This window comes from Cibotium barometz, chromosome 26, assembly GCF_041138505.1.
Source record: "Cibotium barometz isolate CiBa-2024 chromosome 26, ASM4113850v1, whole genome shotgun sequence".
NCBI lineage: Eukaryota > Viridiplantae > Streptophyta > Polypodiopsida > Cyatheales > Cibotiaceae > Cibotium > Cibotium barometz.
Genome location: NC_141071.1, coordinates 6,652,061 through 6,673,690, shown reverse-complemented (window position 1 = coordinate 6,673,690; position 21,630 = coordinate 6,652,061). Strand labels below are relative to the sequence as shown.

At 46.6% G+C, this 21,630-nt stretch overlaps 1 protein-coding gene across 3 annotated transcripts in view; it reads right to left on the bottom strand.

The window, feature by feature from the left end:
- LOC147623608 (S-adenosyl-L-methionine-dependent methyltransferases superfamily protein) overlaps window positions 1-21,630 on the bottom strand; it is a 76,982-nt gene that overhangs the window by 7,167 nt on the left and 48,185 nt on the right. For 2 of the 3 annotated variants that reach the window (XM_086820176.1, XM_086820178.1), the window contains exon 5: window positions 19,429-19,500. The exons of the other annotated variant lie outside the window; for it this stretch is intronic. In XM_086820176.1, the coding sequence (XP_086676302.1) occupies window positions 19,429-19,500 (72 nt within the window). The remainder of the gene's footprint in view (window positions 1-19,428; window positions 19,501-21,630) is intronic. 3 annotated transcript variants of the gene reach the window in all.

The following is a 21,630-nucleotide window of genomic DNA, read 5'->3' as shown; positions in this document are numbered from 1 at the left end:
TTACCCTTCATCTTCTTGAGCCTAGCCTTTTCAAATCGCAAAAGAACCCAATCACCCAATGCAAACTCTAAAGCACATCTGTGACGGTCTGCTGCTTTCTTTTGCTTCTGCTGAGTTTTCTGGAGTGCCAACTTAACTCTCCGATAAGCTTCATCCATACTCTCCACATACTGATCAGCCTCAAAGATCTTATCCTTTGTATGCAAAATAGGTGGTACCTTCTTCCCTCCTTCCACAATCTCAAAAGGCGCCTTGCCCGTCGACGTATGGACAGTGTTGTTATATGCAAACTCCACCAAAGGAAGATACTTTTCCCATTGTTGCTTGTGCTCTGACACATAACACTTAAGAAGATCTAACACTGTAGAGTTAGCCTCTTTCGATTGACCATCTGTTTGTGGATGAAATGAAGATGAAAACTTGAGAGTTGTACCCATGTTGTCAAACAACCCTCTCCAGAATAAACTCATCATCCGTGGATCACAGTCACTAATGATAGACGTAGGCAAGCCATGATACTTGAAGATGTTCGCCATGAACAACTTCACCATATCATCAACTTTGATTCCTGCTTACTGAACCTGCATATGATAGTCCAAATGCCATCATTCCCCGTTTGTGTCCGTGGCAGATCAAATATAAAATCCATGGCAATGCTCTCCCATGGTCTATCTGGAATAGGTAAAGGCTGTAATAACCCTGGTGTCTTTTGACGGTCAAACTTTACCTTCTGACATACGATGCATTGCCTAACAAAGGTATCAACATCTCTTCTCAAGGTTGGCCAATAAAAGAAAGTCTCCACTGCTTTTACCGTGGCATCAATACCTCTATGACCTGCATACGGTGGAGCATGACTTTCAATCATAACCTTGAGGCGCAATTGCCTGGTAACACACAGTCGCATCAACAAAAACCCATCTCTGAGAGTATAGTGCTCATGCCGCTGACCCTCAGATATCTGATCATACAACCTTTCAGAGTCCTCATCATGGGCATACTGCTCTTTCATTTCATCAAGCTCATGATGATAAGCAAGTGAAACTGCTGAGACCTGTGGCTTGCGTGACAAAGCATCTGCCACAACATTCTTTTTGCCTTCCACATGCACAATCTGGAAGTGAAACATAGACAAAAAGTTTGCCCATCGCATATGCTTCTCTGAAAGCTTAGTTTGCGTGAGGAAGTAACGCAAGGTCTAATGATCTGTCTGCACAGTGAAATCAGCCCCAAGCAAATAGTGTTTCCATGGAGAAAGAGCATGAATTACAGCCAACATCTCTTTCTCATAAACCTGTAAATGATTCTCAGCATCTTGCAATATTCGACTCTCATAGGCTATCACATGTCCTTCCTGCATGAGAACTGCCCCAATGTTGTTTCCACATGCATCACACTGGACAACAAAAGCCTTTCGGAGGTCCGGTAATACCAATACTGGATCCGAAGTAAGCTTTTCTTTAAGCTTTTTAAAGGCTGTAATTTCCTGATCAGCCCATCTAAACGGAGTTGCCTTCCTTGTTAAGGCATGAAGGGGCGAAGAAATTTCAGCAAAATACCGTATGTACCGCCTGTAATAGGAACACAATCCCAAAAAGCTGCGTACATCATGCACGGTCCTCAAATCTGGCCAATTAAGAATTGCTTCCACCTTCGATGGATCCATATGGACTCCATGCTTAGACACAATATGCCCCAAGAAGTGTATTTCTTGCAAGAAGAGCTCACTCTTCTTGCCATTAATAACCAGCCTATGGTTCCGGAGTTCTGCAAACACAATGGCCAAATGCCTTCTATGCTCCTCCTCAGTTTGTGAATGCACAATCATATCATCAAAGAATGTGCCCACAAACGCTCTATGAGGCCGGCAAATCCTGTCCACCATTTTGTTAAATGTGGCAGGTGCATTTATCAAACCAAAGGGCATAACCAAGAACTCATATAACCCAAACATGGTTCGAAATGTTGTCTTATGCACATCCTCGGGTCTAATACGTATCTGATGATACCCGCTTTTCAAGTCAATCCGACTAAAGACTGTGGAGCCCTGTAAGCGGTCCAAAATGTCATCGATACTCGGAATGGGGAATCGATTCTTGATGGTATTCTTGTTCAGCGCCCTGTAATCAATACACATGTGCCAAGAATCATCCTTCTTTTGCACTAAGAGTACATGTGAGCAAAAGGGTGATGAGCTAGGCTGTATCAACCCTTTATTCAATAGCTCCTGTACCTGACTCATAATTTCTTCTTGTTGGGCTGCACTAACACGGTACAGCGGTCTGTTTAGTGGAGTACTACCAGGAATTAGATCAATGGCATGGTCTTCTGGCCTTTCCGGAGGAAGTTCTCCTGGCAATGACTCGGAAAAACAATCTTGGAACCCACATAAGAAATTAGTCCTGTCCTCATCTAACATAGGCAAATTAGACTTAGACTCATCATCTTTTGCATGCTTTACATAAATCAAGTACGCGGAAAGATGCTTTTTCATTACTGATGAAATTGCCCAAGCTGATACAATAGGAACAGATTCCCCTTTTAACTTTACATCCAAAACATGTTCTCTCTCTCTATGAGTCAAAGTGATCTTTCTATTGTATGTATCCACCACCGCATGTACTCTGTGGCACCATGGCATTCCCAACAAAACATCACATCCATCAAGTGGCATGATGAAAAACTCTTCGCTGTCCACATAACCCTGCAAATGAAGCTTGAGCTTCCCAATAATAGGAGTGACGGGTTCTGCATACCCTGGACAAGCCATGTTAGCCTCATATAAAGGCCCCATCTCCTCTGCACGAATCCCCAATCGGCCAGCCAAATCCGGTGAAATAAAGTTGGCTCTAGCACCTGTGTCAAAGAATATCAAGGCATTTTGATCTCTCACTTTGCCCCACGCCCTGCACAGCTCAGACTCTTCACCACCTGGCTATTCCCCAACAAGATCAGGAGCTAACCCTGCACAAGGTTTTGGTTTCTTTGACTTGGGCTCTCCTTTATTGTCAGAGTCCTTTTGAGACTTTCTCTTAGGACAATTAAAAGACATATGTCCCTCTTCTGTACAGTGAAAACATTTTCGAGCATCCCTCAAAGCCCGTCTCTCCTCAGGAGTTCTCTTGGGCATTGGCAACTTCTTATACCGCGTCTCTGTAGAACCTTTTGCATCACGCAAAGCATGCCCTGACTTTTCAGATTTCTTGCTCGAGTTCTTACTGCCTTTAAATCCAGTGAGTAACGCATTAGCTATCATAGCATTCTCTATCATCTGTGACATATTTGTTACTCGAGTCTTTATACAATAGTCACGCACTTCCTTGGGCAGCCCACAACAATACTTCTCCACCTGCTCAGACAAAGGCACTGCATGATAAGCTTCCCAAAACTTCTTGTTATAATCTTCAAGATTGTCACACTTTGATGCATCCAACTTGTACCATGCTGTCATTACATCCACCTCAAAAGTAGATGTGAGCCATACGGAAGAGAACACCTGTTTAAATTGTACCCAAGTAGATGGTGCTATGCCTTGCAAAAGAAGAGTAGACCACCACTGCAATGCATTGCCTTTGAGAAAAGTCGCTACTTTTCTCACCTTAGAGGACTCCGTGTAATTACCACCAGAAAAAGCAGCATCAAACTGCTGTAAAAAGGTAAGTGCTTTTAACTTATCTTTGGCTCCACTGAATGTATCAAATTTCACAGCAGCTCCCCCTTCCTTATAATCCTTCGCCTTACCCAGAGGCGTTAGATTATCGTAAGGAAGTGGCTTCACAAGATTGCTACCCCCAGCATTCATGCCCATCATAGGGTCAACATTACCATTCCCACACCTGGCATGCCATACATTCCAGCCATGTTTCCAAACATACCATTATGCATACCGGGCTACATGCCCCCATACATATTTCCTTGCATTCCAGGTTGCATGCCCCCAAACATGTTTCCTTGCATTCCGGACTGCATACCACCATACATATTCCCTTGCATACCAAGCTGAAAATTAGCTCCAAAAGTCCCTGGAATACCCATGCCTCCCTGAGGGTAACCCCCGGAACACAGAGCCACCACCAAAATAACCTGGATGCATAGACTGTTGAGGAATAGATGGCTGTCCGAAGAAGGAACTCTGTGAGTTAGCACCAAAAGCATGTTGCATGTTCGGAAACTGTCCAAAAGATGGATCCTGTGGGAAGGCACCACTATGACCCTGAGGTAGGTTCTTAGAACGCACCTTCTTCTTCTTCTTTTCAAGCTCAGAACGGGATCTCATAAATTCAGCAAACTTCTCACTTTGTGTGAGTTGCATAGACACATCCATTACACCAGCCAAACGATTTTTAAACTGAGCATCATCTTCCTCTTTACTAGGCATATCTTCTGGTTGTGCTACATCCTCATCTTGTGCATCATCTGCAGCCTGTTCTCCTGAAAGAATATCTTCAGATTCATTTCTCTCAGGAGAGGTCTCTTGCTCTTCCTCTTCATTATAAAAATATTCGTCTTCTGTATCAGACATGTTGCTGAATTGTTCAGCGATGACTTTCCTCGAGTCAACCACGAGCTCACCCCCCTTAAGAAAGTTGATGATGGGTCCCGGCAAACGGAACCTTGAAACCCGCCTCTGGTAGAAACCAAAGTGCGGTAGACTAGCAGTCACTCTTCCACTTGTAGTCCAAATAAGAAACAAAATTAACTGGAGCTAGAGTGCCCCAAAACTGAAATGAAATCGACACCTGTTGGCCCCAAAGCTTGGCACCCCTTTCGGTATTTCTTTATTCAAATTCAATGAGATGTAAAGCTGAATACAACAAAACCAGCCAGGAGAATACACCTGTATGTCCAATCTGGCAGCCCAGAGATTTCACACACAGATCTGTGTCCCACAAAAGCAACACTCTGTGCTTCCCTCTGATCAACCAAGACAATTCAGTAGGGCAACCTTGAGCACACATCTGGCATATCTCATGTACATGGTTCCACAACTCAGTTCACATATACATCCACTGTCCAATCTCTGTTTCCACTCTTTCAATCTGCCATACCCCTCCTCTCACAAGGGGCCAGATAACACAACTCTGCAGCAGACATAAGCCAATGGAAAGAAAGAAAGATGGACAAGTTCAGAGCTTACCAAAGCAGTGCGTGGTTCTGCACCTGTGGGACCGATCGTACCAGCCTATACCTGCCAGAATCTGTCTGTACTTTTCTCCCTGCAACCACTCGACTGATGCACCAACTAGGCTCTCATACAACACTGCCTGCAGAGCTGGAGATTCAACGCTTGATAATGTTCAGGACTCAACAGTACTATTTCTGTGTGTACCTGTCCGTACAGGTCAGCTGTACTCCACTGTACCAGTCCGTACAGCACTGTAGTACTCTATTGTACAGTTCCGTACGTGCAGTTACTACTTGTTTCAGCTGTCGTACAACAACTGTACCAGCATGTGTCAGGCGTTCTACTACACCTGAACTGTTCAGCCCGTACAGTCCCCGCCTGCACAACAGCCGCCTGCAGTCTGAACCTACCAGCGCCGCCTGTACTAATCCGTACGCAGCAACCTGAACCTGCAGTCACAGCAGCCACGTGACCTGTACCTGCAAGATCTGTACGGCCTGTTCTGTACGAAAAAACAGCAGCCAGCACTTCTCTAAGCAGTCGACTGTTCTTTTCCTCTCCTCCACGCATTAAACTTGCACGTTTCCCAAAAAGCAAGAGAAAGAAAGGGATGAGGGAGGCGTGTAACAAAAGTGGAGTTTCCTCCCTCCAAAAATATCCTAAGGCCCAAACTTTAATGTTTATTAAAGTTTCCTAGGGGCCACCCATGGTTAGAACATTAAAAATATTAATGTTCTTGGTCCCCCTTCACACCTGCAGATGTCCACACATCATTCCCTTTGTCCGAACACCCCAAATATGAATCATTTAATATTTATTTTGCTCAGCAACCACCATGCCCACACTTGTGCTGTTCCATTTTCACAGGGTCATGACACCATCACACCCCAAATCATCTCATGTGGGAACTAGAGCTCCTATAGGCCTCTTATGAAACGGGGTCAAGGGAAGGAGTCAAAGGCTTTGCAGAAATCCACAAAGCAGCAATGCACATGTCTCTTCCATGACCTTGCCTCCTCTATAATAGCCCGTAAAGTAAAGATATGGTCTAGCATGGATTTCACCCGAAGCTTGCCTGGCCTGATGCTCTGTGTCCCATCCTCTCTACCATAGAGCCCAGCACGTCCTCTAGTATTGCTCCATAGATCTTGGCCATTGTGTGGCCAATCATGAGTCCTGTAATTACCTGGGTACATGGTGGCTCCTACTTTGTGGATGGGGACGACAGTGTTGGTGGTCCAAGAGGGGGGGACAAAGTACTCTATTAAAAAGTCTTGCAAGAATAGGAACCAATATATGGTCCCTGTGGGCAAAGTGATCCTCATGATCTTTTGCTTTCCCATTATGGATCTTTTTAAAAGCCTAGTAACATTGAGAGCATCGAAGAGGTAAGATGATGTAGGCTGAGCAATGTGTGACATTTGTGGTATAGGATGGTCGCTGCGGTTTAGCTTCTTCGTTCTTTGTGTCCTCCCCCTTCTTATCTATTTTGGCCTCCTTTGTGTCTATGTCACATCATACAACTGTGCATAGGCTTTCTAGAGGCTAGTGAAAGAGTGCACAGAGCGGAAGCAGAGTGGCACTAGAATGTGCTGAACAGAGAGTGCAAGAGAGAGAGAGATATGGAGCAAACTATGCTGAATATACTGAACCAAAACAGTCCCAAGCAAGAGACAGTTATAGTCTCATAAGTGAGGGAGCAAATAAGTACAAGACTCTATGAAAAATGAGAGGCCAGCACCCACTATTTATAGTGGGGAAGAGCTGGCCGACTGGAGCATGAAAACAGGCCGACTGGAGCTGTTGGACATGGCTCCCTAGAAAAATGCCAGAAAGGCTGGGAAAAATCCCAGAAAAATACTAAAAAAGGGGTGGCCAGCCCACAAACAAGGGCCATGCAAAAGGGGACCAAATGGGCACCATACAGAGCAGAAACTGGGGATGAAAGTGCTAACACCCCCTCTCAGCACCAGATGCTGAACAAACTCCGAGAAGCCGAAGATGAGGAGCCAAGGAAGCCTGAGAAACCGGCTTGGTGAACAAATCTGCAGCATTCTCCGCGGAAGGACAATACTCCAAACGCAAATCTCCAGCAAGAACCCGTTCACGAACATAGTGATACTGAATCTCAATGTGTTTCGTACGAGCATGAAACACAGGGTTCTTGGCGATGGCGATGCAACTCTGATTGTCACACCAAAGAAGAGTAGATCCGGTAGGAGGACAGCCAAGCTCCTCCAATAATCTCCGCAACCATATCGCCTCACATGCAGCATAGCAAACTGCACGGTACTCCGCCTCGGTAGAGGAAAGCGCCACAGTAGGCTGCTTTTTACTGCTCCAAGAAATGGCTCCAGACCCAAGTGAAAAAACACAACCAGTGGTCGAACGCCGTGTATCTGGATCTCCAGCCCAGTCTGAGTCAGACCATCCAACAAGAGTGCGTCCTTGGCCATAAAAGATGCCAAAATCCAGAGTGCCACGTAAGTACCGAAGAACTCTGAGAGCACACCGCCAATGCTGCTGACGGGGTTTGGATGAGAAGGAACTCAATGAACTGACTGCGAAGCATATGTCCAATCGGGAGTAGGTCAACCATACCAAACAACCGACGAGAACCCGATACTGGCCCTGATCAGTCCCTGGAGAAGCATCAAGTGAAGAAAGCTTCTCACCAATATCCAAAGGAGAAGATACTGGTTTGCACCCAGTCATCTGAAATCTGTCGAGAATCTCCCGAGTGTACTTCTGCTGAGAGAAGAAAATGCCCTTCGAGGTCTGCCAAATCTCAAAGCCAAGAAAATAGTGCAAGAGGCCCAGATCCGTCATCTCAAACTCTGTCTCCAAAGCATCCATAACAGAACGGATCCGCACAGAATAAGAACCTGTAAAGATGAGGTCATCAACATAGACCACAATGATAACAATCAACCCCCGCTCAAGGAGGATATAAAGGTTCGAATCTGCATGAGAGCGGCGCAGGCCGAGCTTCTGAAAGAACTCATCAATCCGCTGGTACCAAGCCCGCGGAGCCTGCTTTAGACCATATAAAGCCTTCTTCAGCCGGTACACATGATCCTGTTTGCCCGGAACAACAAATCCTGGCGGCTGATCAACATAAACCTCCTGTGTAAGCTCTCCATTCAAGAAAGCCGACTTGACGTCCATCTGGAAAACGGGCCATCTATGATGTCCTGCAAGTGCAAGAACGGTGCGAATGGTAGTCATTCGGGCCGTTGGAGCGAAAGTCTCATCGAAGTCGACACCGGGGCGCTGAGCATAACCCTTGGCAACCAACCTCGCCTTGTGCTTGTCCAAGCTGCCATCAGCTCGGAACTTTGATTTGAAAATCCAACGCACACCAATCACCTTACGCTGCAGAGGCCGAGGCACCAAAATCCAAGTGCCATTCCGTTCGATAGCATCCAGCTCTGTCTGCATAGCATGACGCCAAGACTCATGTGAAAGAGCCTCGTCTACAGAAGTGGGATCAGAAGGACCATTAATAATTGTAGACATAAGAGCATAATTAACAAACATGTTGCCCTCATGAATTTGTTTCCCTGTAACTCTGGAAGAACGCCGAAGAGAACCAGGCGGAGGAGCAGAAGGAAGCTCACGTAACCCAGAGTCACGAACTGTCTGATAATACCAACCAGGTACAGATCTGCTCGAACTCGCCGGAGGAGGAGCAGGGTCATCATCATCTGACTGAGAATCCTCAGCTGGAGGTGTGACAGTAACAGCGGGAGCAGGAGGATGAGTAGGAGGAGGAGAAGGAGGTGCAGGAAGAAGAAGCTCACCAAGCTCACCACCCCCCTCTGAAGATGTAGGAGTCTCGTCGAACACCACATCACGGCTCACAATAACTTTACCGGCTTGAGGATCATAAAGACGATATGCCTTGGACACAGTGCTGTATCCGAGAAAAGTCATGCGCTGAGACTTCGAGTCCAACTTGGAGCGGTGCTCCTTAGGCACATGAACATACGCAGTACATCCAAATATCCGGAAATGAACAACAGAGGGCTTCTCACCATGGAAAGCCTCATATGGAGTTTTGTCGGGAAGAGCAGCAGTAGGAGACCTATTCTGAATGTAGACAGCAGTGGAAGCCGCCTCAGCCCAGAAACGTCGAGGTAATGAAGAATGCTCAAGCATAGCACGGGCCATCTCCATAATGGTCCTATTCTTCCTCTCGGCAACTCCATTCTGAGATGGAGTATATGCTGTAGTAAGCTGTCTCCGAATGCCATGTGTCTTGCAATATTGCTTAAACTCCTGGGATGTAAACTCACCCCCTCCATCGGTCCTGAGAGCCTTGACCGAGTGACCGGTCTCTTTTTCCACCTCGGCTTTCCAATCACAGAAGTGATGAAAAGTCTCATCCTTGGTCTTCAGAAAGAAAACCCAAGTATATCTGGTAAAATCATCCACCATCACGAGCATGTACAACGCCTTACTCAAAGACGCGGTACTCATAGGACCACATAAGTCTGCATGAATGAGAGCAAGTGATGTCGAAGATCTGTGTGTCGCCTCCTTCGGAAAGGCGGCTCGGTGCTGCTTCCCCTGCAAACAAGAGGAACAAGGAGAAGACGGAGCCTTGATGGTTGGTAATCCATCAACCAACCCATCCTTCGAAGCTCGCTGCAGAAGCTGATAGCTCAAATGGCCAAACCGAGCATGCCAAAGAGCAGAAGAAGCACCAGAAGAAAGCAGAGCGGTCAATTTGTAGAGGCCACTATCTTGGACTCCCTGAACCAAGATGCTACCAGTCGCTTTATCACGAATGGTAATCTCATAACGAGAAAAGATCACCTCTGCACCCTGAGCTGTAAGAGCACTCACTGACAAAAGGTTAAAAGCCAAATCTGGAATATACAGAACGTCAGAGAAGTACCTCTTGTCCTCTTCAGAACGGAAGATGGGGATAGTGCCATGACCATGCACTGGCACAGAAGAAGAATCACCCAGAGTGATCTCGCCTGATCTGGCAGTGAAGTCCTCGAACCAGTCTCGATGGGGTGTCATATGAGCAGTAGCACCGCTATCAAGAATCCAAGACCGTGACTGAGAAGTCACAAGAGCAAGTATACGCCGAGTACCTGCTAAGAGAAGAATTCCATCATCCTTCTTGGGTTGAGACACCGCCGTTGAGGAAGAGTTCTTTGCTGCTTCATCACGCTTCTTCTTGTGACATTGGGGTGACTTGTGACCCTTCTTGCCACAATAATGACATTCAATGTCCTTATTCTTTGAAGATTTGTTATCTTTATCCTTATCGGAATCCTTGGAGTTCTTGTCAGAACCCCCTTTACCTTTCTTTTGTTGAGACTTCCCTTTATCTCGTCCTGCCAAAGCTCCATCAGGGCCACCGGAGGTGCCAGTCCGCTCCTCAAAGCGAGACTCTATCTGCATAATGGAGGGGAGAACTTCCTCCCAAGTAACTGGAACAGGACGAGGAGAAGAAACCAGAGACTGAAAGTATGCATCAAACCTCTCTGGAAGTTTGGAGAGCAGCCGAATAGCCATATCCTCTGTGGAGATGTCCTTGCCACAAACAGCAAGCTCGTCCCGGAGATCTTTCATCTTCGAGATGAAAGCAGATAAAGATGGAAACGCAGAAACTGATAAGTTCATAAGTTGCTTTTCCAATGCCAAAATCCGACCCGGAGACTTAATCTCATAGAGATCTGCAAAAGCCTTCCAAACTTCATGTGCAGCATCAGCTGTACACACATGAGAGAGAACAGCATCCTGACAGTTCAACATCAGAAAGGAAAAAACACGTCGATCATTCGACTGCCAAATATCAATATGTGCCTAAGTCACACCACCGGAAGCAAGGGTGGGAGGGGTGGCATTGGCTGGTGTAACAAGCCAATCCCAGAGATCCACGCCACGCAAGGCCGATTTCACCTTCACCTTCCATAGGGTGTAGTTGGAACCATCCAACTTGGCAGACTCTGCAAACATATGAAGAGAAGTGGGAGCAGCCATCACAAGAGCTTGGGCTCAATCTCAAGAAATGCACAATCTCTGAAAAAGGTGTCCTCCACAGGTACCAAGTGTGCCACCAAAGCCTGCAACACCACAAGCCCCCTCTGCAAAGGGAAAGAACCACTGGAGAGGAAAACGCAGCAATGAAGAAGTGCTGTCCTGTAGAAAACAGGCCGCCTGCAGTCCAATCTCCAAGTGGGCAAAGAAACGCTGATCTCCAAGAGCCAGACGGCTGAATCGGTGAAGCCAATCTGAAGAGGAACCGACCAGCAGAGTGCTGTCCAGAAAACGCAGCAGCAAAAAGCTATGGATCTGGAAGAAAACGCAGAGGAGAAGTGCTGAAAACAGGGCTGAATCTGGGGCAGCAGAAAGGTTGCTAAACCTAGAGCGATGATACCATGAAAGAGTGCACAGAGCGGAAGCAGAGTGGCACTAGAATGTGCTGAACAGAGAGTGCAAGAGAGAGAGAGATATGGAGCAAACTATGCTGAATATACTGAACCAAAACAGTCCCAAGCAAGAGACAGTTATAGTCTCATAAGTGAGGGAGCAAATAAGTACAAGACTCTATGAAAAATGAGAGGCCAGCACCCACTATTTATAGTGGGGAAGAGCTGGCCGACTGGAGCATGAAAACAGGCCGACTGGAGCTGTTGGACATGGCTCCCTAGAAAAATGCCAGAAAGGCTGGGAAAAATCCCAGAAAAATACTAAAAAAGGGGTGGCCAGCCCACAAACAAGGGCCATGCAAAAGGGGACCAAATGGGCACCATACAGAGCAGAAACTGGGGATGAAAGTGCTAACAGCTAGGTTTTGTGATAGTCTTGTTCCCCTCACAAATGTGCCATGCTCCTGAATTATTATTCAGGCTCAAAAAGAGCTGGTATATGGTCCACATGGGCAAAGTGATCCTCGTGATCTTTTGTTTTCCCATTATGGAGCTTTTTAAGACCCCTAGTAACATTGAGAACATCGAAGAAGTAAGATGATGTGGGCCAAGGAAAGCGTGACATTTGTGGTATAGGCTGGTCTAGCACATCATACAATTGTCCCAGAGGCTAGGGTTTGTGATAGGTGTAGGGGTTCTTTTTTCCTCAAAGTGTGTTGTGCTCTTGAATTATTCTCGCTCAAAAAGCACCAATATAACTCCCTTTCTTGTGTGGCGAGAAATGCATGCTTCTTTGACGAGTGAGTTTACAGAATGCATTGCATCTCATGTGCTGAAATCAGCCCATGTTTCCTCTCGCATAAGACGCGGAACCTGGTGGTTTTCCACTTTTCATCATACTACCCATTTTGGGGCACGGAACCCACTAGGAGCATGTGGTATAGGTAAAGTTGGCGCAAACACAATCATGGATGATGGAGGAGAGTTGGGATGTGATGTTGGACATAGGAAGAAATACGTCTAAGGTTAAGATGTGGGAGAAGTGGTCCTCATGGATGTGATCAAGATCATGATGGAAATGGATGCAGGTATGAATGCGGATGAAGCTAGCGGAAGGGGGTGTGTGGGTACAGGGAATAAGGTGGGGCATGAGATCGTGAAGGAGAGGTATGTGTGGTTGGCTAGTATGGGGGGAGAGAGGATGGTGAAGTCTAGGATGTGGTATGAGAGCAAGAGACCCCATGAGATATCCACCGTACTAGAGCTCTACGATGTGGGAAAGATGTTAGGCTGTCTGTCTATGGCCATCTAGGTATCCCATTATATAGAAGCAGCTCATGCATAACCCACATCTCCAAGAAGTCTCTACCATATGCTGTTGCCTCCCCTATATTTTGGTTGGCCCTTTGTACGCCTGTCTTGGCCAAGTCAACTTCTAGCAACATAATGGCATCTCTCTGGAAGTCATACATTGGTTGGCCCTTTGTATGCCCGTCTTGGCCAAGTCAACTTCTAGCAACATAATGGCATCTCTCTACAAGTCATACATATGTACCTCTTCCCGGCTGTACATGCATTAAAGTCGCCCAACAAGAGGACTTCTCCTAGTTGGGAGAACTTTGTAGTATTTGCATAAAATGGCGCAAATGGGGAGTCCCCTCTCTCTGTTGTCAAATTGCGTGCAAATGCTAATGTCTCTAGTGGGAAGTAGCATGCCAGGCTTGGCTAATCGCATCCACATAAAGCAAGACTCCTCATCCCGTCTGACCACTCTAGGAATTTGTCTCATATGAGTCCGAAACAAGCATGCCACTCCTCCAAATCCAGCCACCCCCCCAGTGGCGCATGTTTGTCCTCTGAAGGCTCATTGGCATGTATAACCCGGAAATTTGGGTAGCCCTCTCTCGAGGCTTTGATAGGTTTTTGTGTAAAAGAATATCTTTATGTATATAAGTCCCTGTGAAGCCTCCTGTGCCTGACCGTATATTTCCGTTGTTGCAATTCCATACTGCCATCCTCAATACATCTATGGTCTCATAGACCCCATGCCTGTTGGGTATTTCGGAGTCTCTGTGTGTGTAGACATCATGTACTTGTACCCCTATTTGTGTACCCACTTGTGTTTGTGTGTGAACAGCCTCTAAAAGGGCTAAGTGTGTTAGTGTGTGTGAACCGACCCTTAGTGTTGATAACATAAGTGTGCCATGTGTCACTTGTCTAGTATGTGTGTGTGATTCCCTTGAGTCAATAGATAAGCCTTACAGCCTATAAAAGCATGTACTTGGTGTAAGCTCAACACATCTAATCAAGCTTTATTCAATCTTGCAAATACTCTCTACGAGCCTTCGTCTCTCTCTCTATATATATATATATATATTGGCTCTATATTGGAGTCGGAGCTGAGCCGATGGGCAGAGGCATGGTCATCGAGCACATGGACAGGCTGGCTTCAGGAGAGGATTTACTACCTTGGATCACATACTAACACTTCGGACACTTATTGAAGAGGGCAGGGCACAGAAGAGAAGGATATACTGCTGCTTTGTGGACTTTCCCAAAGCCTTCGATACCGTACCACGTGCCAGGCTTATGCACAGATTGCATGACATTGAGGTACTCCAGGATATGTAGTGGGGGATATATGCTTTGTATGAGTTTGTGACAGGCAGAGTCCGAGCACCAAGCGGACTATCTGATAGGGTGACCAGCACGATAGGGGTGAAACAGGGATGCCCACTATCGCCCACCCTCTTTGGACTGTACATTGATGCGGTCTTTGATTATGTAGACAGATTGGGAGGCCTAGGGGCATGCCTGGCAGGGGTGTTGATACCCATCTTGTTATATGCTGATGATATTGTTCTAATCTCAGACTCTCCGGAGGGATTACAGAGACACCTGGATGCATTACAGACTTTCTGTGCGGATAGAGATCTGACAGTGAACCTTGGGAAAACCAAGGTCATGGTGTTTAACACCACACAGGCATGGGTGACGAGATCGAGCCTCGGTTCACTTTCCGAGGGGAGCCGGTAGAGTACGTCAGGTCATATGTCTACTTGGGAGTTACTTTCACAGGACCGCGTTTCTCCCTGAAGGAGGCAGCAGCAGTTAGATTAGCTCGAGGGCATGCAGCCTTGGGGGCATTTGAGAGGCAGTGTGCACACATAGAGTTTCAGGAGCCACGCACCAAATTGTGGCTATTTGATACGCTTGTCACACCGACCCTCCTGTACGGAGCTCCAATTTGGGGGCCCAGCATACATCACAGATCTCAAAGAGGGACAGATGAGGGATGGAGGCAAATGGAGAGGTGTAGAAAATGGCTCTTATAATGAGCCATTTTCGTGCCCAAGGGCTCAAGGGGGCTAGTCCATGTCCTCTTTGTGTCCACTCTGATGATCCTGATCACACGGTTTTGCTCTGAGCGAGTGAGATCCAAAAATGGACAATCCAGACTGTACTGAAAGCGTGGGAGTGCCTATATCCGCAAAAACCATGTAGGTCAAACCATGATCTCATCTAAGCGTACCAACAATGAGTATCTCCATCCTCTACCAACTGTATGGATGAGGTCAATGCCAATCGGGAGTACCTCTGCTGAGGAAGCTCCCATAGCCGCTGTAAAAAGGTAACTACCTGGAATAGGGCCTCGGTTACTACTGGTGGGGCACCCAGCTCAGCCCGAACAATCTCATGTGGTACTGATGATTTGCTCCGAATCATGCGGGCAATCATCATAATCAGTGGTCTCTCCATTTGCCTCCATCCCTGATCTGTCCCTCTCTGATATCTGTGATGTATACTGGGCCCCCAAATTGGAGCTCCGTACAGGAGGGTTGGTGTGACAAGCGTATCAATTAGCCACAATTTGGTGTGTGGCTCCTGAAACTCTATGTGTGCACACTGCCTCTCAAGTGCCCCCAAGGCTGCATGCCCTCGAGCTAATCTAGCTGCTGCTGCCTCCTTCAGGGAGAAACGCGGTCCTGTGAAAGTAACTCCCAAGTAGACATATGACTTGACGTACTCTACCGGCTCCCCTCGGAAAGTGAACTGAGGCTCTGATCTCGTCACCCATGCCTGTGTGGTGTTAAACACCATGACCTTGGTTTTCCTAAGGTTCACTGTCAGATCTCTATCCGCACAGAAAGTCTGTAATGCATCCACGTGTCTCTGTAATCCCTCCGGAGAGTCTGAGATTAGAACAATATCATCAGCATATAACAAGATGGGTATCAACACCCCTGCCAGGCATGCCCCTGGGCCTCCCAATCTGTCTACATAATCAGAGACCGCATCAATGTACAGTCCAAAGAGGGTGGGCGATAGTGGGCATCCCTGTTTCACCCCTATCGTGCTGGTCACCCTATCAGATAGTCCGCTTGGTGCTCGGACTCTGCCTGTCACAAACTCATACAAAGCATATATCCCCCACTGCATATCCTAGAGTACCTTAATGTCATGCAATCTGTGCATAAGCCTGGCACGTGGTATGGTATCGAAGGCTTTGCGGAAGTCCACAAAGCAGCAGTATATCCTTCTCTTCTGTGCCCTGCCGTCTTCAATAAGTGCTCGAAGTGTCAGTATGTGATCCAAGGTAATAAATCCTCTCCTGAAGCCAGCCTGTCCATGTGCTCGATGATCGTGCCTTAACCCATCGGCTTAGCTCCGAGACTCCAATATAGAGCCATATAATTTGGCCAAGTAATGACCAGTCATGATCGTCTTGTAGTTGCCTGGTACCATGGGGTCCCCACACTTAAAGAGTGGTACAATGATATGCTCTGTCCAGCTTGTCGGGAAACCCTCACAAATGGCACGATTAAACACATGTACGATGAGCAGAGCCAAAGTCTCTCGTGCATATGAGAAGTGCTCTCCAACTAGCCCATCATGATCCTATGCCTTTCCATTCTGTAACCTGTCTATCACATCTAGCACCATCCGCATAGTAAAAAAGGTGCTGCTAGCCGCTCCCAGTGGAGGGGGGGTGGGGGGCTTTTGGTGCATCATATAGCTCTCTAGCATAAGTATGCCATGCCTCAGGTGCAGTAATCGGAGTTCCAGGCTGTCTCTCCTGAAAAATCTTCCATGCCCTCTTGCTGTCCTTCCCCAAGAAGAGTTGGTAGATCTCCTCCTCTAGCTTAGCCAGATAGGCTCGTTTCTTCCTCCGCACAAGGCGCCGAATGATCATCCTGGCATGTCTATGCGTGTGAGACCCAATGGCAATCTCACGCTGTAGCTATGCTCGTGTCTCACGACACTCATCATCATACCAACTGTTCTGTGGGGGGCAGTGCTGCTGGGGTGGGTGATGAGGCGGATGCATGTAGTACACCTGCCAATCCTCTCGTGATCTCGTCCAGAGGGCTATGCGGGTCTAAAGCGAACAAGCCATCAGTAACTACATCTCGATAAACCCCAACTGTCTCACGTGTAAACTGATATCTCGGGTACCTAGGTAGATGAGTGGCTGGTCCATCTCTCGGGGATCTACCTACTAGTGTGAAACTCAGGTATGCATGATCGGCTGCTATGCCAATGGGCCTACTGGAAATCGTGAAACCCCGCACATCAGGTATCGATGAAGGAGATCCCATCAAGTAGTCCACTGTGCCCGCTCCCCCTTTAGAGTTCCAGTGTGTGAGAGCATCTGATCCTTGCCATCTCGATAAGCCATTGTATATGACCAACCCAAGAAAATGCCTGCCATAATCTGTAATCTCCCCCTCATCCTGTGCTGATCTCTACAACCCTACATCCTCTGCCGTGATCTCCCGGTACATAGCCTCTTGAGTATCATACAACTCTGTTTGCTCTGTGCCTGTGCCTGTACGTGCATTAAAGTCTCCCAATAGTAATATGTCTCCCATGCTGGCAAACCTCATGATATCATCATATAGTGGTATATAGGGCGACTCTCCTGATGGTGCAAACCTGGAGTGGGCTCGGGGAAAGTAGCATACCGCCACATATAGCTCGCGGAGCCCCTCTCTGCATATTCGGACCCCCATGTACCTCGCATCTACATCTCTATGTACCACATGTATTTTGTCACAAAGCTCCTCCCTGTAAAGTATTGCCACTCCTCCAGATCCTCTCGTACCTCCCACTGTGCGTGGCTGAGGGCGGAAAACTGATTCCCATCTATAACCCCGGATGTCAGGAAGCCTCTTGTTTGTGCACTAATGGGTCTCCGTATACATAGCAATATCACTGTGTCTGAAAATATCCTGCATCTGTTCTAAGGGCTCCGTTGCAATTCCACACCGTGAATCGCAAGGTCTCATAGGCCGCGCACCGTCAAGCAGGCCTCCTCTCCGGAATGATGACTCGGCCATCTCTGTATACTGCCCATTTCCCCTCTTTCCTTGCCTCAAGCACACGCGGCATGTGTTCCTTCCGCTGTGCTAGCTGTGCCGGTGTAAGGTCCTCATCCAAATAAATCTTTTCCCCCTTAAGGGCCACATCCTTTTGGAGAGGAAGGCCTTCTTCTTCTCCAAGTCACCAAACCGATGATCAATATCTTTGCCCTGGTTTCATCTCTATCTACTTGCCATGCTCCGGTAATGGGTACATCAGCGGCTCCAATTTTTGTTGCAAGAGCTATTGCATCCTCTTGGGGATTTCCCTTATCTTCCCACCCAACTACACGTACATGTAAGGCACATGCCCGTCTCTTGGCTTCCTCTTCCAGTGTAGCATTCACCACCTCTACTTTATTGACTGGTGTATCCTTCTGTTTTTTTACTACTTCAATCCATGGGTTGACTTCCTCAATTTGTTTCTTTGTGGCACTGGCAATTTCAGCCCATGAATGCATTTCCTTCTCACCTGCAGCCACTTTTGCCTTACATGATTCCAAAGTGTTTTGCATTTCTATGATGTCTTTTTCGCGGTCAGCCATACATGTCTTCAAAGTGCCTTCGTACGATGCAACTGTCGTGCCAATCTCTCGGAGCATGTCATCCTTCCATTTCTGCATCTCTTTTTTCATTTCCATGTGCATCAAGGCTTGGGCTAATTCCATCTCAACCCATACTTGGGCTTGCAATTCTCCCTTCAATTGGACATATATCTCTTCCTTCAGCGTTTCGTATATCACTTTCCTTTGGGCATGCATCTACTCGGTCCATTCCTTTTCGAGCTCCTATCGCATGGTGAAGCTGTAGCTCCTCATAAAGGGCCTCATCTCGTCGGGCCATCTTCATAATCCTTCGTGAGCCAGGGGACATGATTCCTTCCCTCAGTCTTCTACGGTAGGCATTTGGTGCCTTCGTGGGGGTGTGAAAGGTTGTCTCACCATCGTGTTCCCCCTCCAGGGGTTGAGACATGTTTTCCCCTACTAGTTGCTGCCTTGGGGGCCTGAGCAAGGGTGGGTGGGAAAAGGGAGCAGAACTGAGAACTGGCTGCGCACATTGTACAGCAGAGAGGCGTGCAGGTGGGTGCGCATAGAGCACGCGCGCACAGGTCAAGCCCACCAGCCTTCTCACACCAAAAAGTCTTACCACGTGCAGTCCAGACCTGTCGCCAAAGAGAGAGAGAAGATCGTTTCTGTCCTGTGTGCCCAGCCGACCAGCTTTTTCAAAGAAAAACCACCCACGTATGCTGCAGCCCGACTGTGTGCCCAAGGAGAGGATCAGCCAGTCGCCTGTGTGCCTCTGTGTCTCCTGCCGCACCTTTCACAAGAGCGTGAGAGAGAATTCAATGTGGAGAGAGAGAGAGAGTTCTGCCCGACTGCACCTCCTGCGCCTGACTGTTTGCAAGGGGGGAGAGAGAGAGAGGGAAGACGCCTGCGCATATCAGTCAACACACTTGTGATTAAAAGTACCTAGTACTTCAAAAATGAAGATCATTAAAAAAGACTTTGAACATTCTGGAAGGAAAATTGAGATTTAGTCAATGCCTTACACAAGAGTATGTCGCTTGCAAGAACCAAATCCCAGCCCGGTAAATTTGCAGGCAGTGGGTCACCCCATGTATCTGCAGCATTAAGCATCATGCTTCTGTTCTTAGCAACCCAAGACACATCACACAAAGCACATAATCTAATTTAAGAAATTCACCAAGACTACTTGAGCCTGAAAATGCCAGATGATTGCACAAAAGTGGATGCCCTTATAAAAATTAATGAGAAATTTCTTGGGGACACTGAAATGTTGGGAAAAAAACAATATTGAGAGCCAATAACAGTCATGGGCCTCTTGGTTGTCCTTGCATGGTCTTTATCAACAGCTTCACTTTAATCAACATAAAGCCCCACAACTGCCAAAAGAACTGACCCATCTACCATGGTCCTTTGTCCCCTTCCAGGATGATTGAATGAGACAACCTGCTAGTGAAGAAGGCATGTGTCCTGTGTCTTTGGACCTCTATTGATGCACAAGTAATATAAGCAAATCCATATTAAATGGTAGTAACACACTAGCCATGTAAAGAAAAAGCCACTTTTGTGGCTTTTTGAGACTTTTGTAAATAAAAATCATTGTTTCAAAGAAATTCCTACTAAAGAAATTCTCTCTACATTAAACATTAGGTTTTTAAAAAAAAATTAACGAAAAGTGCCCCAAAAAAAAAACATAGTCTTCCATGGTCATCCATTAGGCACTTTTCGTTAAAAAGATCTAATTTTGAGAATTTACTTTGAAAAATACCTTAAATAACTTTTTAGGCACGCTATATATGCAATACAAAAAAATTTCTGAATGTATTGAGTCCACTGGCATGGATCTTGTATCAATTAAAGATACTTTTTCATATACATGTCCTTGAAGATAACGCTGTTACAGAATTTTTATGCCATTTTTAGTCATTTTAAAATTTGTAAATTGATTTTTTCCACAACTTTTACCAGATGTAGATGCATGCTAAACAAACATTCTTAAGAAGTTTCATGGACTTCTAAGTTGACTTGCCTTATCATTTCTTCGAAATTCATAAATCAACCTCAAGACACTTTTGTGACTCGATTACAAGACTAGTGGTAAAGAATTTCCCCTAGGCATTTTCTGTGTGCCAAGGCATGGATTGCTCTCTTCCACTTTGCAAAACTCAAAGGGGCATCCAGGGTCATGCTCAGCCCTTGTGAAACCAGCTAATGAATGGGCAGCCAGGCTATAAATCTTCTCCCATTGGGAATCTATAGAGGACTTCCGGCACCATGTCTCATGCCAAACATGTTGCACTTATGAGGGAATGGTCCTTTCAAAAGAAAAGGGGACTCTCCTCTACACCCCTCCTATCACAACACTAACCTTCAGTCCGTCAGATACTCCTAAGTGGTGTAGCTCTTCATGTTGGGAGTGGCAGCCATTAGGCAAGTTATTCATTGCAGAGGAGGCCCTCTACAATTCAGTTAGATTCTAGAGATGCTTGCACAACGAGAGATAGGAACTGCCAACCGGCATGTAGCCCAACAGTGAGGGCTTGTGACTCAGGGAGGGGAGGTCCTGTAACGGAGATGTGTATCTCAGAGTCACTTCACCGTAAACATGATTAAAACCATAAAACATGACAAAATCACAACCACAATTTAAGCTGCACATTGCATCACATTCCCAAAAGGAGTCTGCTCCTTGTACAAGATGCAGGTGCCCAGGGATTCACCTCCGGCCCGCACCTGAAATTTCCAAGTACAACCGATATGCTAAACAAAATCAAAAAAGAAATCCAGTGACTACCAGACACAAGCCAAATGACACTCACGAGCCTGTGACTACCAGTCACGCCACTTGCATGGCCACAAGGCTAAGAGCACTCGTGAACTTGTGACTCCCGGTCACACAAGTGTTGGCATATATGCTATGAGTACTGCCACATGTGAACATGGGCTAAGCAAGGGCACTTTTCTCCCTTTGGGGTTTTCCCCTTGGATATTTGGTGTGAAAGGACACACATTTATTGTATTTTGATATTATGGAGTCAACCCCCAAGCTCCACACATTCTATGCTATCCATCTTTGTGTGAGCATCAATCACCATCTCTCTTGAGTGTTCTTAATGTTGTTCATTCTCTCTGTGTCTCTGTTTGTGTGGAACCCTGACCCTAACACTCGTATCAGAGCAAGGTTGCCTTCTACACGCACAGGTTCAGTTCTTCGAGGACATTCCATC